The 13,589-nt window shown below is 45.8% G+C and overlaps 1 protein-coding gene across 3 annotated transcripts in view; it reads right to left on the bottom strand.

Annotated features, from left to right (window-relative positions):
• Positions 1 to 4,032: 4,032 nt before the first annotated feature.
• Positions 4,033 to 13,589, bottom strand: part of RGL1 (ral guanine nucleotide dissociation stimulator like 1) — an 81,887-nt gene continuing 72,330 nt past the window's right edge. For 2 of the 3 annotated variants that reach the window (XM_080602325.1, XM_080602327.1), the window contains 6 exons: positions 13,174 to 13,295; positions 12,170 to 12,259; positions 9,992 to 10,178; positions 7,938 to 8,192; positions 6,680 to 6,794; positions 4,033 to 6,079 (listed from right to left, as the gene is read on the bottom strand). In XM_080602325.1, coding sequence (XP_080458451.1) covers positions 5,892 to 6,079; positions 6,680 to 6,794; positions 7,938 to 8,192; positions 9,992 to 10,178; positions 12,170 to 12,259; positions 13,174 to 13,295 — 957 coding nt within the window. In that variant the 3' untranslated portion in view covers positions 4,033 to 5,891. The remainder of the gene's footprint in view (positions 6,080 to 6,679; positions 6,795 to 7,937; positions 8,193 to 9,991; positions 10,179 to 12,169; positions 12,260 to 13,173; positions 13,296 to 13,589) is intronic. The other variant, XM_080602326.1, reaches the window with a different exon arrangement.

Raw genomic sequence — 13,589 nt, 5'->3', positions numbered from 1 at the left:
GTACTCTTCATTGGGTGGGAGCAGGCCCCAGCTGGGGAGGCCAGTTCTCTGCCTCTGGGCTGGCTCACGCTCAGCTGTGTTGAAGTGAAGTGGTTTCCAACAAGCCTGCTCTGGCTCTGGGAAGACATTGAAGTCCAAGCTAGTGAAGTCAAGAGTGCTTTCAGCTATGTTACTGTACCATGGAGTTGTTGGCCATTTGTTTGTACTGCAGCTATTGCCTTGAAGCCGTGTTCCTTCTGCTGTTCAGGATGGAGCAGGTGGCCCTGCGACATGGTGAGTATGGAGGGCAGGTCTGCCATGTGCCACCATGCATAGCCTGGACTGTTCCTCTTTGACAAGCCCTCCTGCCTCTTCCTTAGGCCTTGCTTTACCAGCAGCAACTCCGACCCATTTCAAGCGTTGTTGACCATGGCGATCCCAGAGACATTGGTAAGAAGCTTAACATGGCCTTCAGAAGTAGATCTCTGAGCTGGTGAGCACCCAGCGTGTTGTCCGTGTCGCGATGTGTAAGAGTACAGTGTTATGAAGTTTTTCAGTTACGTCATGCTTCCCTTGGGACTGGGGCCGATTCCTTCAGGCCTTTGGTAGTGCTTTTTGAGAGCTGGGTAGCTGCTGGAGCCGTGTTGGGAAGGGTGCACGAGAGGAGCAGGGCCCCAACTTGGTGTCACTCCCTGTGGGCTTGCAGCCTTGCTAACTACTGTGCGTGCGTATCTGAGACTGGCAGAACAGTGGGGATGAGCCAGTGTGGGATGGGTGAGTGCCTGTGTCTTGGTGCCGTTTCCCTAATCTAACTGTGGCTGCCTCAAAGGTTTGTTACAGTTATGCTGCGTATCTCCTCCAGCCTCGTGTGCTTTTTTGGTCAGTGTTGGACCCATCTGTGTCTGAGTGAGGCCCGTCTTCCCCCAGCCATGGGAGTGACTTACCCCTGTGAGCACTGCTTTGGCCAGCCCTTCTTCTCCTGACCTTTCATGACCATATTGAAGCAGTTGCTCCATGAACGTCTTGGCTGAAAACATACCTTGTGCTGCTCACGGTACTCTCCACTCCGTGGTGGGGGCTGGAGGGGGCTGGCAATGGGGGCACGTGCAGCATCCCAGCTCCCAGACCCGCTCGCTGGGCGGGGGTCCTGCTGGGCTCGAGGGGGGGTGGACAGCAGAGCCTGGCAGCTCTCCTTCCTTCCGCCCCTTCCCTGGGTGCCAGGCTCGGGGCCGCGCAGCAGGAGCATCACTGTGTGTCGGGGAGAGAGGATGGTTTCTTGCCTCCGTGGGGGCTTGATCCTGTAGCTCATAGTGAGGGGGAGTGTTGTCTGAGGAAGGTCTGCACAAGCAGGCAGCTAGTGAAGCCATTGCTGCGCTGGCCAGGCAGGAAATGTATCGTGGACTAAAAAAATCGAGGTTGGGTCCCCTCTGCTTTTTTTAACCTTACTGTAGCTCATTCAAATGATTAAAAAAAAAAAAAAAAGGTCTCTCTGCATCACCACTACAGCCTTTTGTGTTGGAGCACTGGGCTTCCCCAGCTTCACAGCAAGCCCTGCTGATGTGCAGGGGGAAAGGACGTGCGCCCGGGTGAGGCGGCTCCGGTCAGCGGTAGGTGCTGTGCCACCGCTCGGGCACGGCTGCCTCTCAGCGGCTGGGCTGGCAAGCGTGGCTAGTGCTGTCTGGAAGTGGTGCTGCTGGTGGAGGTGCTTTGGAAGCTCAGGTAAGCTTAGTTTTATTTAACTTTGATTTCCTGGAGCCGAGCAGTAGCAGTTTATTAAAAAACGACAGCTGGGTTGGGTTTGTTTTTGTATTTCTTGTGTGTATTTTCTTTTAGTCGACTCTGGAAGTGCGTGCACAGGAGTTTGGTATTTTTGAGGGGGAGTGAAACAAATTAAGAATGAAAGTTATAGTTATGAATTAATGTGTGTTAATGAATTAAGTGAATGCATCCATTTCAGAGCAGACCTGGTCTCGCTCTAGCTCATTATTATTTTACCTATAGACACCTGCGTGTGTGTGTACATGCACAATTTTTTATTTCTATGTGCCAGATGTGGTAGATGGCAGTGGTTCTGCCTGCTATGACAACTGCTGTTTTTCCTTGCCTCGGTTCCTTGGGAGGTGGTGCTCAGGCTTTGCCCTACTCAGAATGAGCTGTGTTTTGGAGACATAGGAGCCAGTCGAAACACTTCTGCTGTTTTTCCACTTTTCACGTACTTATTTTTTTGCCTAATATCCTGAGCTTCAAAACGAGTGGAAGCAGGAGCCAGCTTGAAGCAGCCTCCTGGCCCTGGCTGAGACCCTACTTTGCTATGGGCAGTGCAGGACACTGGGGCGCGGCACGGCGCACGCGTGAAAGGGGTGTCCCTGCTGCGTCTTGCATGGGCAAGGGGTGCCTCGTGGTGCAGCCCTGGGCTTGGGAGGCCTGGCTCAGAGCAGGCAGGCGATGTGGTCAGACTCGGGATGCAGCGTGTGAAGTTGCAGGGTGAGGAGAGCGCAGCCCCTGTTGTCTGTATGCCAGTTATGCATCTTGAAACTGGGTTTCTGTCAGCAGAACTTAAGTGGTAGGAATTTGCCAGGCAGCTTGGGGAAGCAAGGAAGGCTTTTTTTTTTTTCTCTCCCTTCCTCACCTCGGGTTTTTGCTCTGCTGGGGAACATCTGTGCTAAGCCCCAGGAGGCGCCAGCTGATGAAAACCACCCAGCAAGTGCCTACCGTGCTGAGGCTGGTGACAGACCAGAGGAAGCTAGAAACAAGTTTGACAAAGAACAGGTAGCATGACAGCTGAAAAAAGCAGCTTGTTTGCAAGAAAGGTTACAATGACAGGCCCTAAAAATGATTATCTGCAATAAGACTGCTTATAACCTAACGACTCTGTCTTTGCTTGTTTAAGAAGTGCTGTTTATAGTGAAAAATAGGGCAATACGAAATTCGTAGTTCACAAATATAGTGTGTATGTCCTGAAGGAAGCCGAACAGGCTTTGCTGTTGTTGGTTCCTAACCCTGCGTCCATCTCCCCTCTCCCCCCACCCCTAGGTTGTTTAAGGAGAAAAAGAAAAAAGCTGCAGCATAAATTGAGAGTATTCCTTCTTTTGCCTTGGCTTTGCAACACGTGAGTGGCTCTTCAGTGACAAAGACAACTTCCCCACCTCAGCCTGCGGCAGATGACTGCCAGTAGTTTTACGCATCTTGCCCGATGAGGAATGGCAGGTCAGCTGCAGGGGGGCCACGAGGGGAAGAGGCAAAGCAGCTGTGACGCAAACGCCCCGTTTTTGTACTGTTGTGCAGGCGGCAACAACAAAGGGTCGTGAGGCCAGGAGAAAACATGACATGGTGGTAAAAAGGGGCAAAGATGGACCACTCAAAGCATTCTTTTTTTTGGTATTAACTTGCTGCAGAAATCATTCAGTGACCCAAAAGAGAATGCGGTAATGAAAAAGTAAAATTTGTGCATAGTCGGTGTTCCCCAGTTAGCTGCAACAGAAACATTAAACAGAAAGCTCAGGAAACAGTATAAAATATTCCATAGAAAGCAGCAGATTGGTGTGTTTGTGATGGACGTGCTGGGATGGCTTTTGCTTTGCTGACATTTACCTTTAGCCCTCAGCAAGTTCCTTGCATTCCTGCAGTGTGACTATGGAGGGCTCATGTGCAGCTGCTGCCACTCAGTGGGCAACGCAGGTGGGCGAACGGTGGCTCAGAAGCTGTCATTGTAAGGTGGTGGGTTTTTTTAAAGCACTGCTGTGATTCTGGTGGTGGTCACAAACAGTATAGAACTGCTACTTAGGGGGATGTCAAAGAGTGGAACAATGCTGAAGGAAGATTGTAGCTAAAAAGTTACAGCTAAAGGTAAGAATAAGCTGAAACCCTCTCTTCCCAGGGCTGTGAGTGGCAGATGGGTTGTGGGAGCTGGAAGAAGCTGAGAACAGTTAAAACAATAAATGTGATGATGTTGAAGATGTGACAGAAGGTGGTGTGTGAAACGTTAAAAAAAAAAAAAAGGCACAAGTCATAAAATCTAAGAGAAGAAAGTAGATTAACTTCAGACAACTATTAGTGAAAAAATGTTTATATACTTACTGTATAAAGATTACAGATAAGCAGTTAATTTTTTTTAAAAATATATAACCTTTTTTTTTGGCGGGGGCTGTCATTTAAAAATCACTTTCAGCTTAATATGGGCACACAACCTCAGAGTTAGCAATGCTGTAATTTACAAAGGATACGGTACAGACATCAATGCACGCTTATACAATAATGCGAAGAAAACAACTTCTTTTGTAAACTTGTGCTAACTCTGGGCAAAGGTTAAGGCTCAGTTGTAAACTCAACATCTTCACCCTCTCACCAGAAATAGTTTGAGTTTTTGAACTACTCAGGCTATGACCTGTACGGTGCTGCTTGTGACTAGCGGTCACAGTTGTGTAGTCACATCTTCGTGTAGTGCAGAACACAGCACAACCCACTGCTGCTTGTATCATGAGTTTACCACTGATTCTTAAAGTAATCTGAGCCCAGTTTTGAAAATGGCAGCTACAGAACTGGTGGAAAAAAAGCCTCAGGCATGTGTAAAATTCAGTATTTGAGTTTATTTTAACTCATACTAATGTATCTCAAAGACAGCCTGTTCTGTAAGGGCTGTTTACAATCCATTGTCTCATTTATGGCTTTTTAAAATCAAACCTCTGTCCTTTCAAGGAAGCCTGTGTTCTGGGAAGAGACTCTAGAAAGATGTTACTTAACGTTTCACAGAGAGCAGATGCTTAAATTCTTTATTCCAGCTGAAAGAATGTACCATGTCAGGAAATTCATTTAATAGATGTGTATAAAGAGCAAGAGAGGTGGCTGGAGATTATGCATAATAATGCTACAACTATATAAAATCTCTGTTTGGTTGGTAATGCTAAAAACCTGGCTATTTCCTCTCAATAGCCACTTTTAAAATAAAGGGTTTGTAGTTGCCTCTCATGGAATGAAACTTGGATTAATGCAGGCAAAATTTTGTTCCTGAAGAGTGATTGCACATTACAAAGAGGTACATCAGTCATTTCAGAGTACATGCAAAAGGCATCGGTTTCTGTTGAATGGGTTAGCAAAGCAAAAGGAGAACCGCACCGTAGTGGCATTAAGACAAGCCCAAAATCCCTACAAGTAGTGTTTGTTGCCTTGTTCATTAACAAATCCTGACATTCATCTGAAAGCAAGTGCGGTCCGTTCTCTTAATGTTCTTTGGGGGGGGGGGAAGGGGGGTAATTTTCTGGCTTTGAACAAGTGCAAAAAAGAAGGGTGCCAGCAGTGTGACAGCAATATGCGCACTTGCAGTTACTTCTTCCTTCTCCAGCGATGAGTATTTTGGGGACATACCCACATTGCTTTTTCATGAATGCAAACGCCTCCGGAGGCAGCAGTGGCTAGTGGCACCCAGATCACCCACACATTCCGCACACCAGTGCTCCCCTCCGGCAGCTGGAGGCTGGCTGGGACCTCTTCTGGCAGAACTGCATTGTGGCTTTTCTTCTCCAGTTTTACAAAAATAAATGTAGGCGTTCTTGTTCTGTGTAATACTGGCACAACAAAAATGTTTTTTTCACAAGAAAAGTTAGGCGTATGTGGTGTTCTGAAGACAAATGTTGCAGTCCTGTTTTCCCCTCTAAATGGGGCTCTCACCTTCCTAGGCTAATGTGCAAAACAAAACAAAAATCTTAGTCCGGACTGTCTCAGAAATCCATGTCTGTCCAGCTCCAGGGGAGGAGACACATCTCTGGCTGTAGGTCTGCCAAATGCTCACTTTGCATTTGTCGCAAATATTTTCAAAGTTGAATACTGACACATTCATCTGCTGCAATTCTGTAATACTGGATGGTAGCAAAGGTACAGTCCTCATTCAGTTCGCCTCAGTGTGGCCTTGCTCCCCCTCAGAGCGTAATTTTGCTGTTCCTGTTACTCCAGCACCCCCGTTTGGCAGTTCTGGGGAGGGTCAGGCTTGACCGACTCCTCATTTTCACCTGCTCATCAACTGAAGCTTTTTTCCGCAGGATGAAATCGAAGTTCACCTGGCTGTTCATGGCATAGAACACGTTGGCGCTGTCTGGTATCACCAGCTCTGCAAAAAAGGGACAAGAGCGAGTGTGAATTTGTGGCATTGCAAACTGCAGAAGGAAAGGCAGGGAAGAAAGGGAAGCCGGTGAGTAGATGGGCACCCAGACAGCTGGGGCAGTGCTGCCCCCCTCCTTATTCTGCTGCCCCTCTTCAGCTGTGCCACAAAAAAAGCAGGTGAAGAGTTACAGAGGACAAGAGACAGAGGCCAGACCAAGTCCAGCTGGGCTGAGGCCCTGGCAGGCACTCCCAGAGGAGGCTGTGCCAAAAACTACCTGTCTGCACGGCCTGACAGCGCAGCAGGGATCTGGGCCTGCCCTGACTGCCAGCAGCCCCTTTGGCCACGCTGCTCAGGGAGCGCGAGCAGCTGCGCTTCAGTAGGTCGCTCTGCCACCGCCGCACACACACACAGGGGCCTGCCTGTAGCAAGTGGCGCGCTGACACGGGCTGTGCGAAACCACCCCCACGCATCAGTTATCTAGGGGGTTATTCTCACTGGCAGCTATAGCAACATGGCTGTGGCATTTCCACAGTTGCTTCACATTTTACCCCTTGCTTCAAAATGAAGCACAACGTTTCAAGCAGCATCAGAGTTCCGCTTCCCTACCTTTATCCTCGGAGATGACCTGTACAAGCTCGTACTCCTCAGCTGCATCAGCTTCCAGGTTGTGCTTCGACATAGCTCTCTGGATGACAGCAGGAGTTTTGTCTTGGCTAGTTAGCTGGAAAGATAGATTTGTAATGAGAAATTCTGCTTACTCACTTATTATATAACGATTTAATGATTAGTAAAGGCCTGTCTTTTTGTAGCCCACTTGGTCTTGCAAAAGATTTTAGGGAACTGAGAAATTACAATGGATCAGTAATGAAGGAGATGTGATATGTGGGACATTTGGTGGTGGTGTTTTTTCTAATTCAAGACAACAGATACCGTACTAGCAGGCACAGCACTAAATCACAGTGTCTGCTCCTCTGAGCAACCACTCTGAGAGATTTTTTTCTTATTAGCCATAAACTTCCACATAAATAACTGTCCCATCTGTTGTTTGCAGACATCAATTAATCTGGAGTGTCATGTGCTAAATACCTTCTTTGACATTCTGCAAAGAATTTTGGCCTTGTAACTTAGTGTGCTGTCTGCTGTGGAGGTGCATTGTGTCCAGAGCAGACACAAGGCTTGCTCCAAAAAGGGAAGATTTGGCTCTTGGTGGCAGAATGTGTCAGGCCCCCGGGGAACTGCTCTTTGTCATTTGGAGAGGTCAGACCATTAAAATTGTGAAATAATAGCTGAATGTGGGAAAAAAAGTGTTTTTTTTTTTTTCCCCAAAGGCCTGAGGGACACAAGAGAATTTGCTCAGCAGCTGAATCTCTGTCTGGTGAGATCAGCAGTGGGCAAGTCATGTCACCCCAGGCCCTGCACTCTCCCTGCTCTTGGCCCGGCCCTGGCAGTGTCCATCCGTGGAACCACATCAAGGGCAAGGTGGGAGCTGGTGCATTGTGTGCCCACAGCTGCAGCCTTTCAGCCACTCCTCACAGCTGCAGGCAGCACTGCCTCCCTCTCACAGCAGGGAGTAGTGAGGGTGTCAGTCAATAGGGGCAGAGGGGCATCCTGGGCCAGGAAGAGTCCTAATTTAAAGATTAGAAAGTGCCACGATACTCTATTATATTCAAACCTCTTGTTTGTACCATGCTCCATATATTTTGAATTTTAACATTTGTCATTTTTACTTTCAAGCCAGTTCTGATTAGTTGGTTCAGCAAACCGGTGTTTTCAAAACTAAAAAAAACACTTTGTGTTTTAGCAGTCACCCAGAATGAAAAACTTAATGCATGATAAGAGTAGTTTGCTGTTTCACACTGCTCACCATGATGCTCTTGTACATATTGCCGTTGTTGTCTTCTACACTGATTCGGATGATGCACGTGTCTTCGTTCTGCTGGTTGTAAACAGGAGGCAGTACTGTTGAGGTAATGGATGTCACGGAGATAGAGCGCTTGTGGATCTTGGGGTTGGAGGACAAGAAGGGAGGGGATGAAATTACGTTGGTTAAAGATGACACCCCTGAGGAAGATGTGTCCATGGAGTGGATGGAGGAACAGGAAGAGGAGGATTCTGAGAGCTGTACAACAGAAAGAAAGAAAAAACACAGAAACTTGACATTGTGTGTGCAGGGCGTCATTCTGGAGGAAGAAGCTGAGAAAGCAGGAGGTGCGTACGAAACCTCAGTGATCTGCACTTTGTCCAGGCTGGCAGGGGTATTCAACACTTCCAAAAAATTAACTTGATTAATTTCACTGTTTTAATGCAAACTTGCTTCCAGGTCTGTGTACTGGACGCACTGTGTGCTGCTTGCTCTCCCACTGCTCTCAGGAAGAGCAGGCCAGGAGGTGGCAGCAGAAACAACGACTGAAATGAAGTTGTGGGCTCCCAGCTGGGGACAGATGTGGGAAGAGCAGAGTGCCCTGCCACCGCTGCTTTGCAGCGAGTCCCAGCCTTTACATGGGGAACTGGACTCAAAACTGGTATGAAACACTGTCCCACCTCCCTGTCCCCCCCACCACTACCTTTCCCTTCATCTGCCTTGCTCAAAACCTGCTGACAGGATGGTGCCTCTCCAACTTGATCATCAAATCCACCATAACAACTCATCAGCTAAACTGTTTGAATAGTTTAGATGTATGCCAATGTCTGGAACCTCATCTTCCATTTGGTTTAAGAACAGTAAGTGCAATTTAATTTAAAATATTCATCAGCTAAAACCCAATATACCACTCTTAACCAAAACACCCCTAAAACAGTCTTCAAAGCATTTTAGTACAAAAAAGGAAGTATCTGCTGGTAGGAGAGACCTTGTTGTGGATCACCCCCATCAGATCCTGTCTGCTGTTTTCCTGCCTTTATAATTTGCCTTTATAATTTATAAAATGGAGCACGCCTGGCCCAGCTGCTGTCAGCATGGACACACAGCTTCATCGTTACACGCGTGTTGCTGGGGGATGTCCTGGCTGCCAAGGTGCAGGGTGTGGGGCTCTGCCAACCTCCCCCCGCTAAAAAAAAACAACAATAAAAAGGCTGGTGAGCTGTGACCTCTCTGCCAATCACATGGCCAAGCGCAGCTGCGCTGCTGCCCCAGGGTTACAGGGTTACAGGGCTGCTGCTGACACACACCAGCTCCCCACCTGGAGACACCACCTTTGCCAGAGCGCAGGCAGATCTGTACTGCAGGCAGGCTTTCCTCAGGGAGTACACAGCTGCTAAAATCATGTGGGCTTACCCAGATACAACCGCTTCAGCATGATGAATGTGGCAGCAGGCTGATAGCCACAGTGCAACTCGTCACACTTAAGCTATCCTAGGAGAAAATGAGCAGCTGCTGCTCTTAACTCATATTCAGATGATCCCAGCTCGTGTTTCCTTTGTTTTTGTTTGAGCTTATAAAGCCTCCTGTCCCTACCACTGCTAACGTCACACTGCTGTGTGCTGGCGAAAAGTGCTGCCATCTGCAAGCGTGATGCTCAGGCTCCTCACCCCAATTCCTGTGGGCTCCAAGGTAGAAATGCTGCTAGTCTGCCCCCATCCCTCTCAAACACTGTGGTGGGGGTCTAAGAGAAAAATTAACCTCATGCTCTTCCAGGGCCTCATCTAAAACAAAAAAACATCATCAGGAACCACACAAAAATATGGTTTTAGGGAAGGAAAACTGTAGTCTGCCTTGTATCCTGGCAACACAAAAGGGATCATGCAAAAACTGACTGGACTGCTTCCATTTTTACACATTTATTTTTAGACTCTCTCCATTCCACTAAAAGCAGCACTCTAGTCAGGACTAACAGGCCTGGGAAAACATCTAGTTCCTGCCCGCAGTATGGACAGGCTGTCTTGGTGTAATGTATGCCAGCAATGAGTGCCAGACTGTACCTTTTTCTGAGGCTCATCAGGAGTGTCTATGGGTGTGATGCAAACTTCCTCAGACTCCGAGTGATTAGACTCGCATGACGAAACACTGACCGAGTCCATGCTTTCACCAGAGCTCCCACTTGGAGTAGATTTGGGTTGCTCTTTGGTGGGCGTACTATTGGTGATCACCTCGGATCCTAGGAACAGTCTAGAATAGAAAACAAAGCATAACAGTCAGTGAGTAAAAGTGGAACGGAGCTGGGCTGAACAAAGCTGTCCTTTGGTTCACAATCTTTTGTACCATTTTGTTTTTCTGTCTTGAGTGGCCTATTGTTTTCATTTCCTCTACATTGTTTATATGGTTTGTCAAGAGAGTTTGTTTAACACAATACTTTCTTGACCATAAGTTCCAGCTGCAAGACCAAAATCAGAGCTAATGCCTTAATATCGTAAGTGAGGCTTCTTTTCAGTCTTTTTAAATTTTGGACTCGCTTGCCAGAAAATGATTGATTGTAAGTCGTCCATTTACAAACCTAGTTAAGAGGCTTGGCAGCTCGCTCTGCCTTACCGACTTGTGCATGCTGCTGTCACAGCCCTGGTCCTCTGACACAGGTCAGCTCCAGACATACTCAATGCTGCAAGTAACTGAAAAAGCGTGTGACAGGTAATGTAGGCCATATACTGGAGAAAGGTCTTCAAAAGGCAGGTTCATCTCTGCTGCAAATTTTTTTCACTCAATTAAGGTGCCACAGATACCAGTTTCTCTCTGTCTAAACGGACATGTACACAATGAGGAGATCACAAGAAAGTGTAAATTACAGGCTCGCCCTCTCCGAAACTCATTTCTAAATGCAGGTCAAGTAATTTTAAAGGAGTGTCAAAGGAAACAAGTTTGTATAATATATAAGGTAGAGAAACAAGGTGACTTGGATATTATGTCAGCAAGCAGTTAATTATTTAAAACACTTTAGAGTGGTGTCACTTGGTAGTTCCAGGATAAATTATGTCAGTCTTTTCTGCACTATTTATTTGCAAAATACATTCAGACTGCAGATGAAACAGTTCTTTAAACAAAGACTGCACAGTGCAAACAAAGTTGATAGTACGGTAAATTAAAATACTAGAGCCCTGAAACACAGTCAGAAATGAGAGCCTAATCAGCAGGGATGATTGTTACGCACGATTTAGGCATGCACCAAAAGAGAGACTTGTGCAAGGCCACTGAGAGTTGAGGCACTGCTTTCAAAGCTCATGGTCTTTATCACAACCAACTTGCATGGACTAAACAAAACACTTTCCAAACAGCTGCCCACGTTTCATTTTTACTGTTTTGCAGATCAGAACACAAAACTCTTGATCGAAAAAGCTTTTTTTCTTTCAGAGCCTAACCTGCAGTAGTGCTGCTCTGAAATGAATGGCTGCTCGTTCTTATGAGGAAGCCAGGTACAAGAACCAAGTGCTCTTAAATTCATTTTCTCCCTCATTTTGATGATGCCACTGATACATGGGAGTCTCTTTATATCTCCTCTCACAACAGGTTCAAAATTCTCACCTTTAAGATATTTTTCCTTTGGCTCTTGATCTCTGCTTTCATTGCCTGTAGCTTTCCCTAAATTCCTGCTAGTCCATTGTTTCCTGTGTCTGCTTAGCTGCATGCCCCTGTTCTTCACCCACCTCCTGTCTGAATCTTTAAGGTATTAGACTAAATTGGACCATGGCCCTATGATTATTTCCTTCTCTAACCTGAAGGCAGTTAGGCTGATTGTTTCTATTATCAATGCCTTTTTGCCAACCTTAATTATCACATTAAAATCCTGCAAGAAGTTTTTGCATGTGTGTAGTAAATTCGACTAATGATAGGCCAAACTTCATTCTCATTAACTCTGTTTTGCTACTGCATTCAGAGAAGTTATTACACAACAGATACTGAATTTATAATCCACCATTAAAACTGTTCCTTCTTTTGACACTTTAAAAAGGCTTATTTGTTTCTAATCTCTTTCATCATTAATAAGCCTTATGATTAGTTATAGCAATAGAAAAGGACAACTTCAGACAGAACTATGAGTTTAGAGCTGATGGTGTCTCCTTAAAGTAATGCAGTGACCAGGTTTTTCAGCTGGTGAAATGAGTACTGCTTGCTTAATTTATTCTGGTTTGTATTAACCCACCAGAGGCCACTAGCCCAGTCATACTCACAGGCTGAGCCTCTTCACCATGCTTTTCCGAGGTTTTGGTGACGTGGTGCTGGTGTCAACAGCTGCTTCAATCTCGCATGAAAGGCTGTAGCTGCAGAACAGAGGCCAATGGGTTAATTTTTACAGCTAATACCATTAGTTAGGTATATCAAAGTAGCAATATTCAAGAAATTTGAGAAGTCTTCAGTTATTTCCACTTTACAGAAGGCTGCAACCCCTCAAAGAGGAACATAGCTCTGTCCACATTTTACCACAGTAAAGGGGCTATTTCAATCTGTTAAAATAGTTTTAAAAACTAAAAATCTACTTTTTTTGAGTGACGCTCATCATTTTATTAAAAAAAAAAACACACAAAAAAACCAAAACTTACAAACAAACAAATGTTTAACATGAATGTAGGACAAGCTGACCTGGTTTTTGACCACAACTCTTAGTACAATACAGTATGCATAAGACTGTGCTTATTCTTTAAGACAGTGCAGCGGCATGGTATTCAAATATTTGATGGAGGTATTAAAATGCTGTAAGTTGTATTAGGTTCGTCTAGCAGTGTGTACAATAGCACAGAACTCAGCAGGACTGCAAAAGCGAGCCCAAGTGCCCAGGATCCATTATCCATGTCTGTGGTGAGTGCTCAGTGAGGTCTGTGTTGCCGTGGCTACCTGCTATCTGCATCCGCCAGCCCAGTGCTTGGGGACTGCATCTCGACATCCCTTGGGATCACCTTCTGAGTATGCGTCTGGGAGTACAGACAGGCCAGACACAACAGACTCATATTTCAAAGACAGAAACCACATTTCCAATCTCAAAACTAAACCCTGCTAAGTGTTGGACAGGTTTTCTACAACTGTTTAGCAGCAAGCAGATGTATTTCCATATTTCCACTATCTGGGAGCAGCAGTATATTTAAGTTCCTGTATGAGGATATCTAAAAGCTGACGTAACTCATCCAGGTGGACATGGGGTAAGAAAAGCCTGCTTTGCCAGCTGGATTGGGAACCTTACCTCTCCTCCTCGGTTAAAAGCTGCTGTCTCCTGAACCACTGTATGAATTTTTGGTCTGGTGTCATGCAATAACTGTTACATGCAGATTGCAAGAGCTTAATTTGGGCAATTACTTCAAATTCCTAAGAAATAAACAAACAAGAATGCTATTTAGAAAACAAGATAAAAACAGACTCATTCATATACTAAACACATGCAACAACAAGATCCAGGAGAAACTTAGTATGACCAGGTTCAGTTTCAGTTGAGTAACTATTTCAACAATCAGTTTACAAACAATGAAGTCTGCCTTTTTTTTTCCCAGCATCCTTAACATGCATTGAAATATGAACATTTTATCAAAGACACACAAATTAGAAGACAAATACATGGAATCATACTTCACCACAGACCTTTTCCCAAGTACTAACCCAAGT

Source organism: Anser brachyrhynchus (assembly GCF_964034855.1).
Source record: "Anser brachyrhynchus genome assembly, chromosome: 8".
NCBI lineage: Eukaryota > Metazoa > Chordata > Aves > Anseriformes > Anatidae > Anser > Anser brachyrhynchus.
The sequence above is the reverse complement of the archived record's forward strand: the minus strand, read 5'-3'. Positions and strand labels throughout refer to the sequence as shown.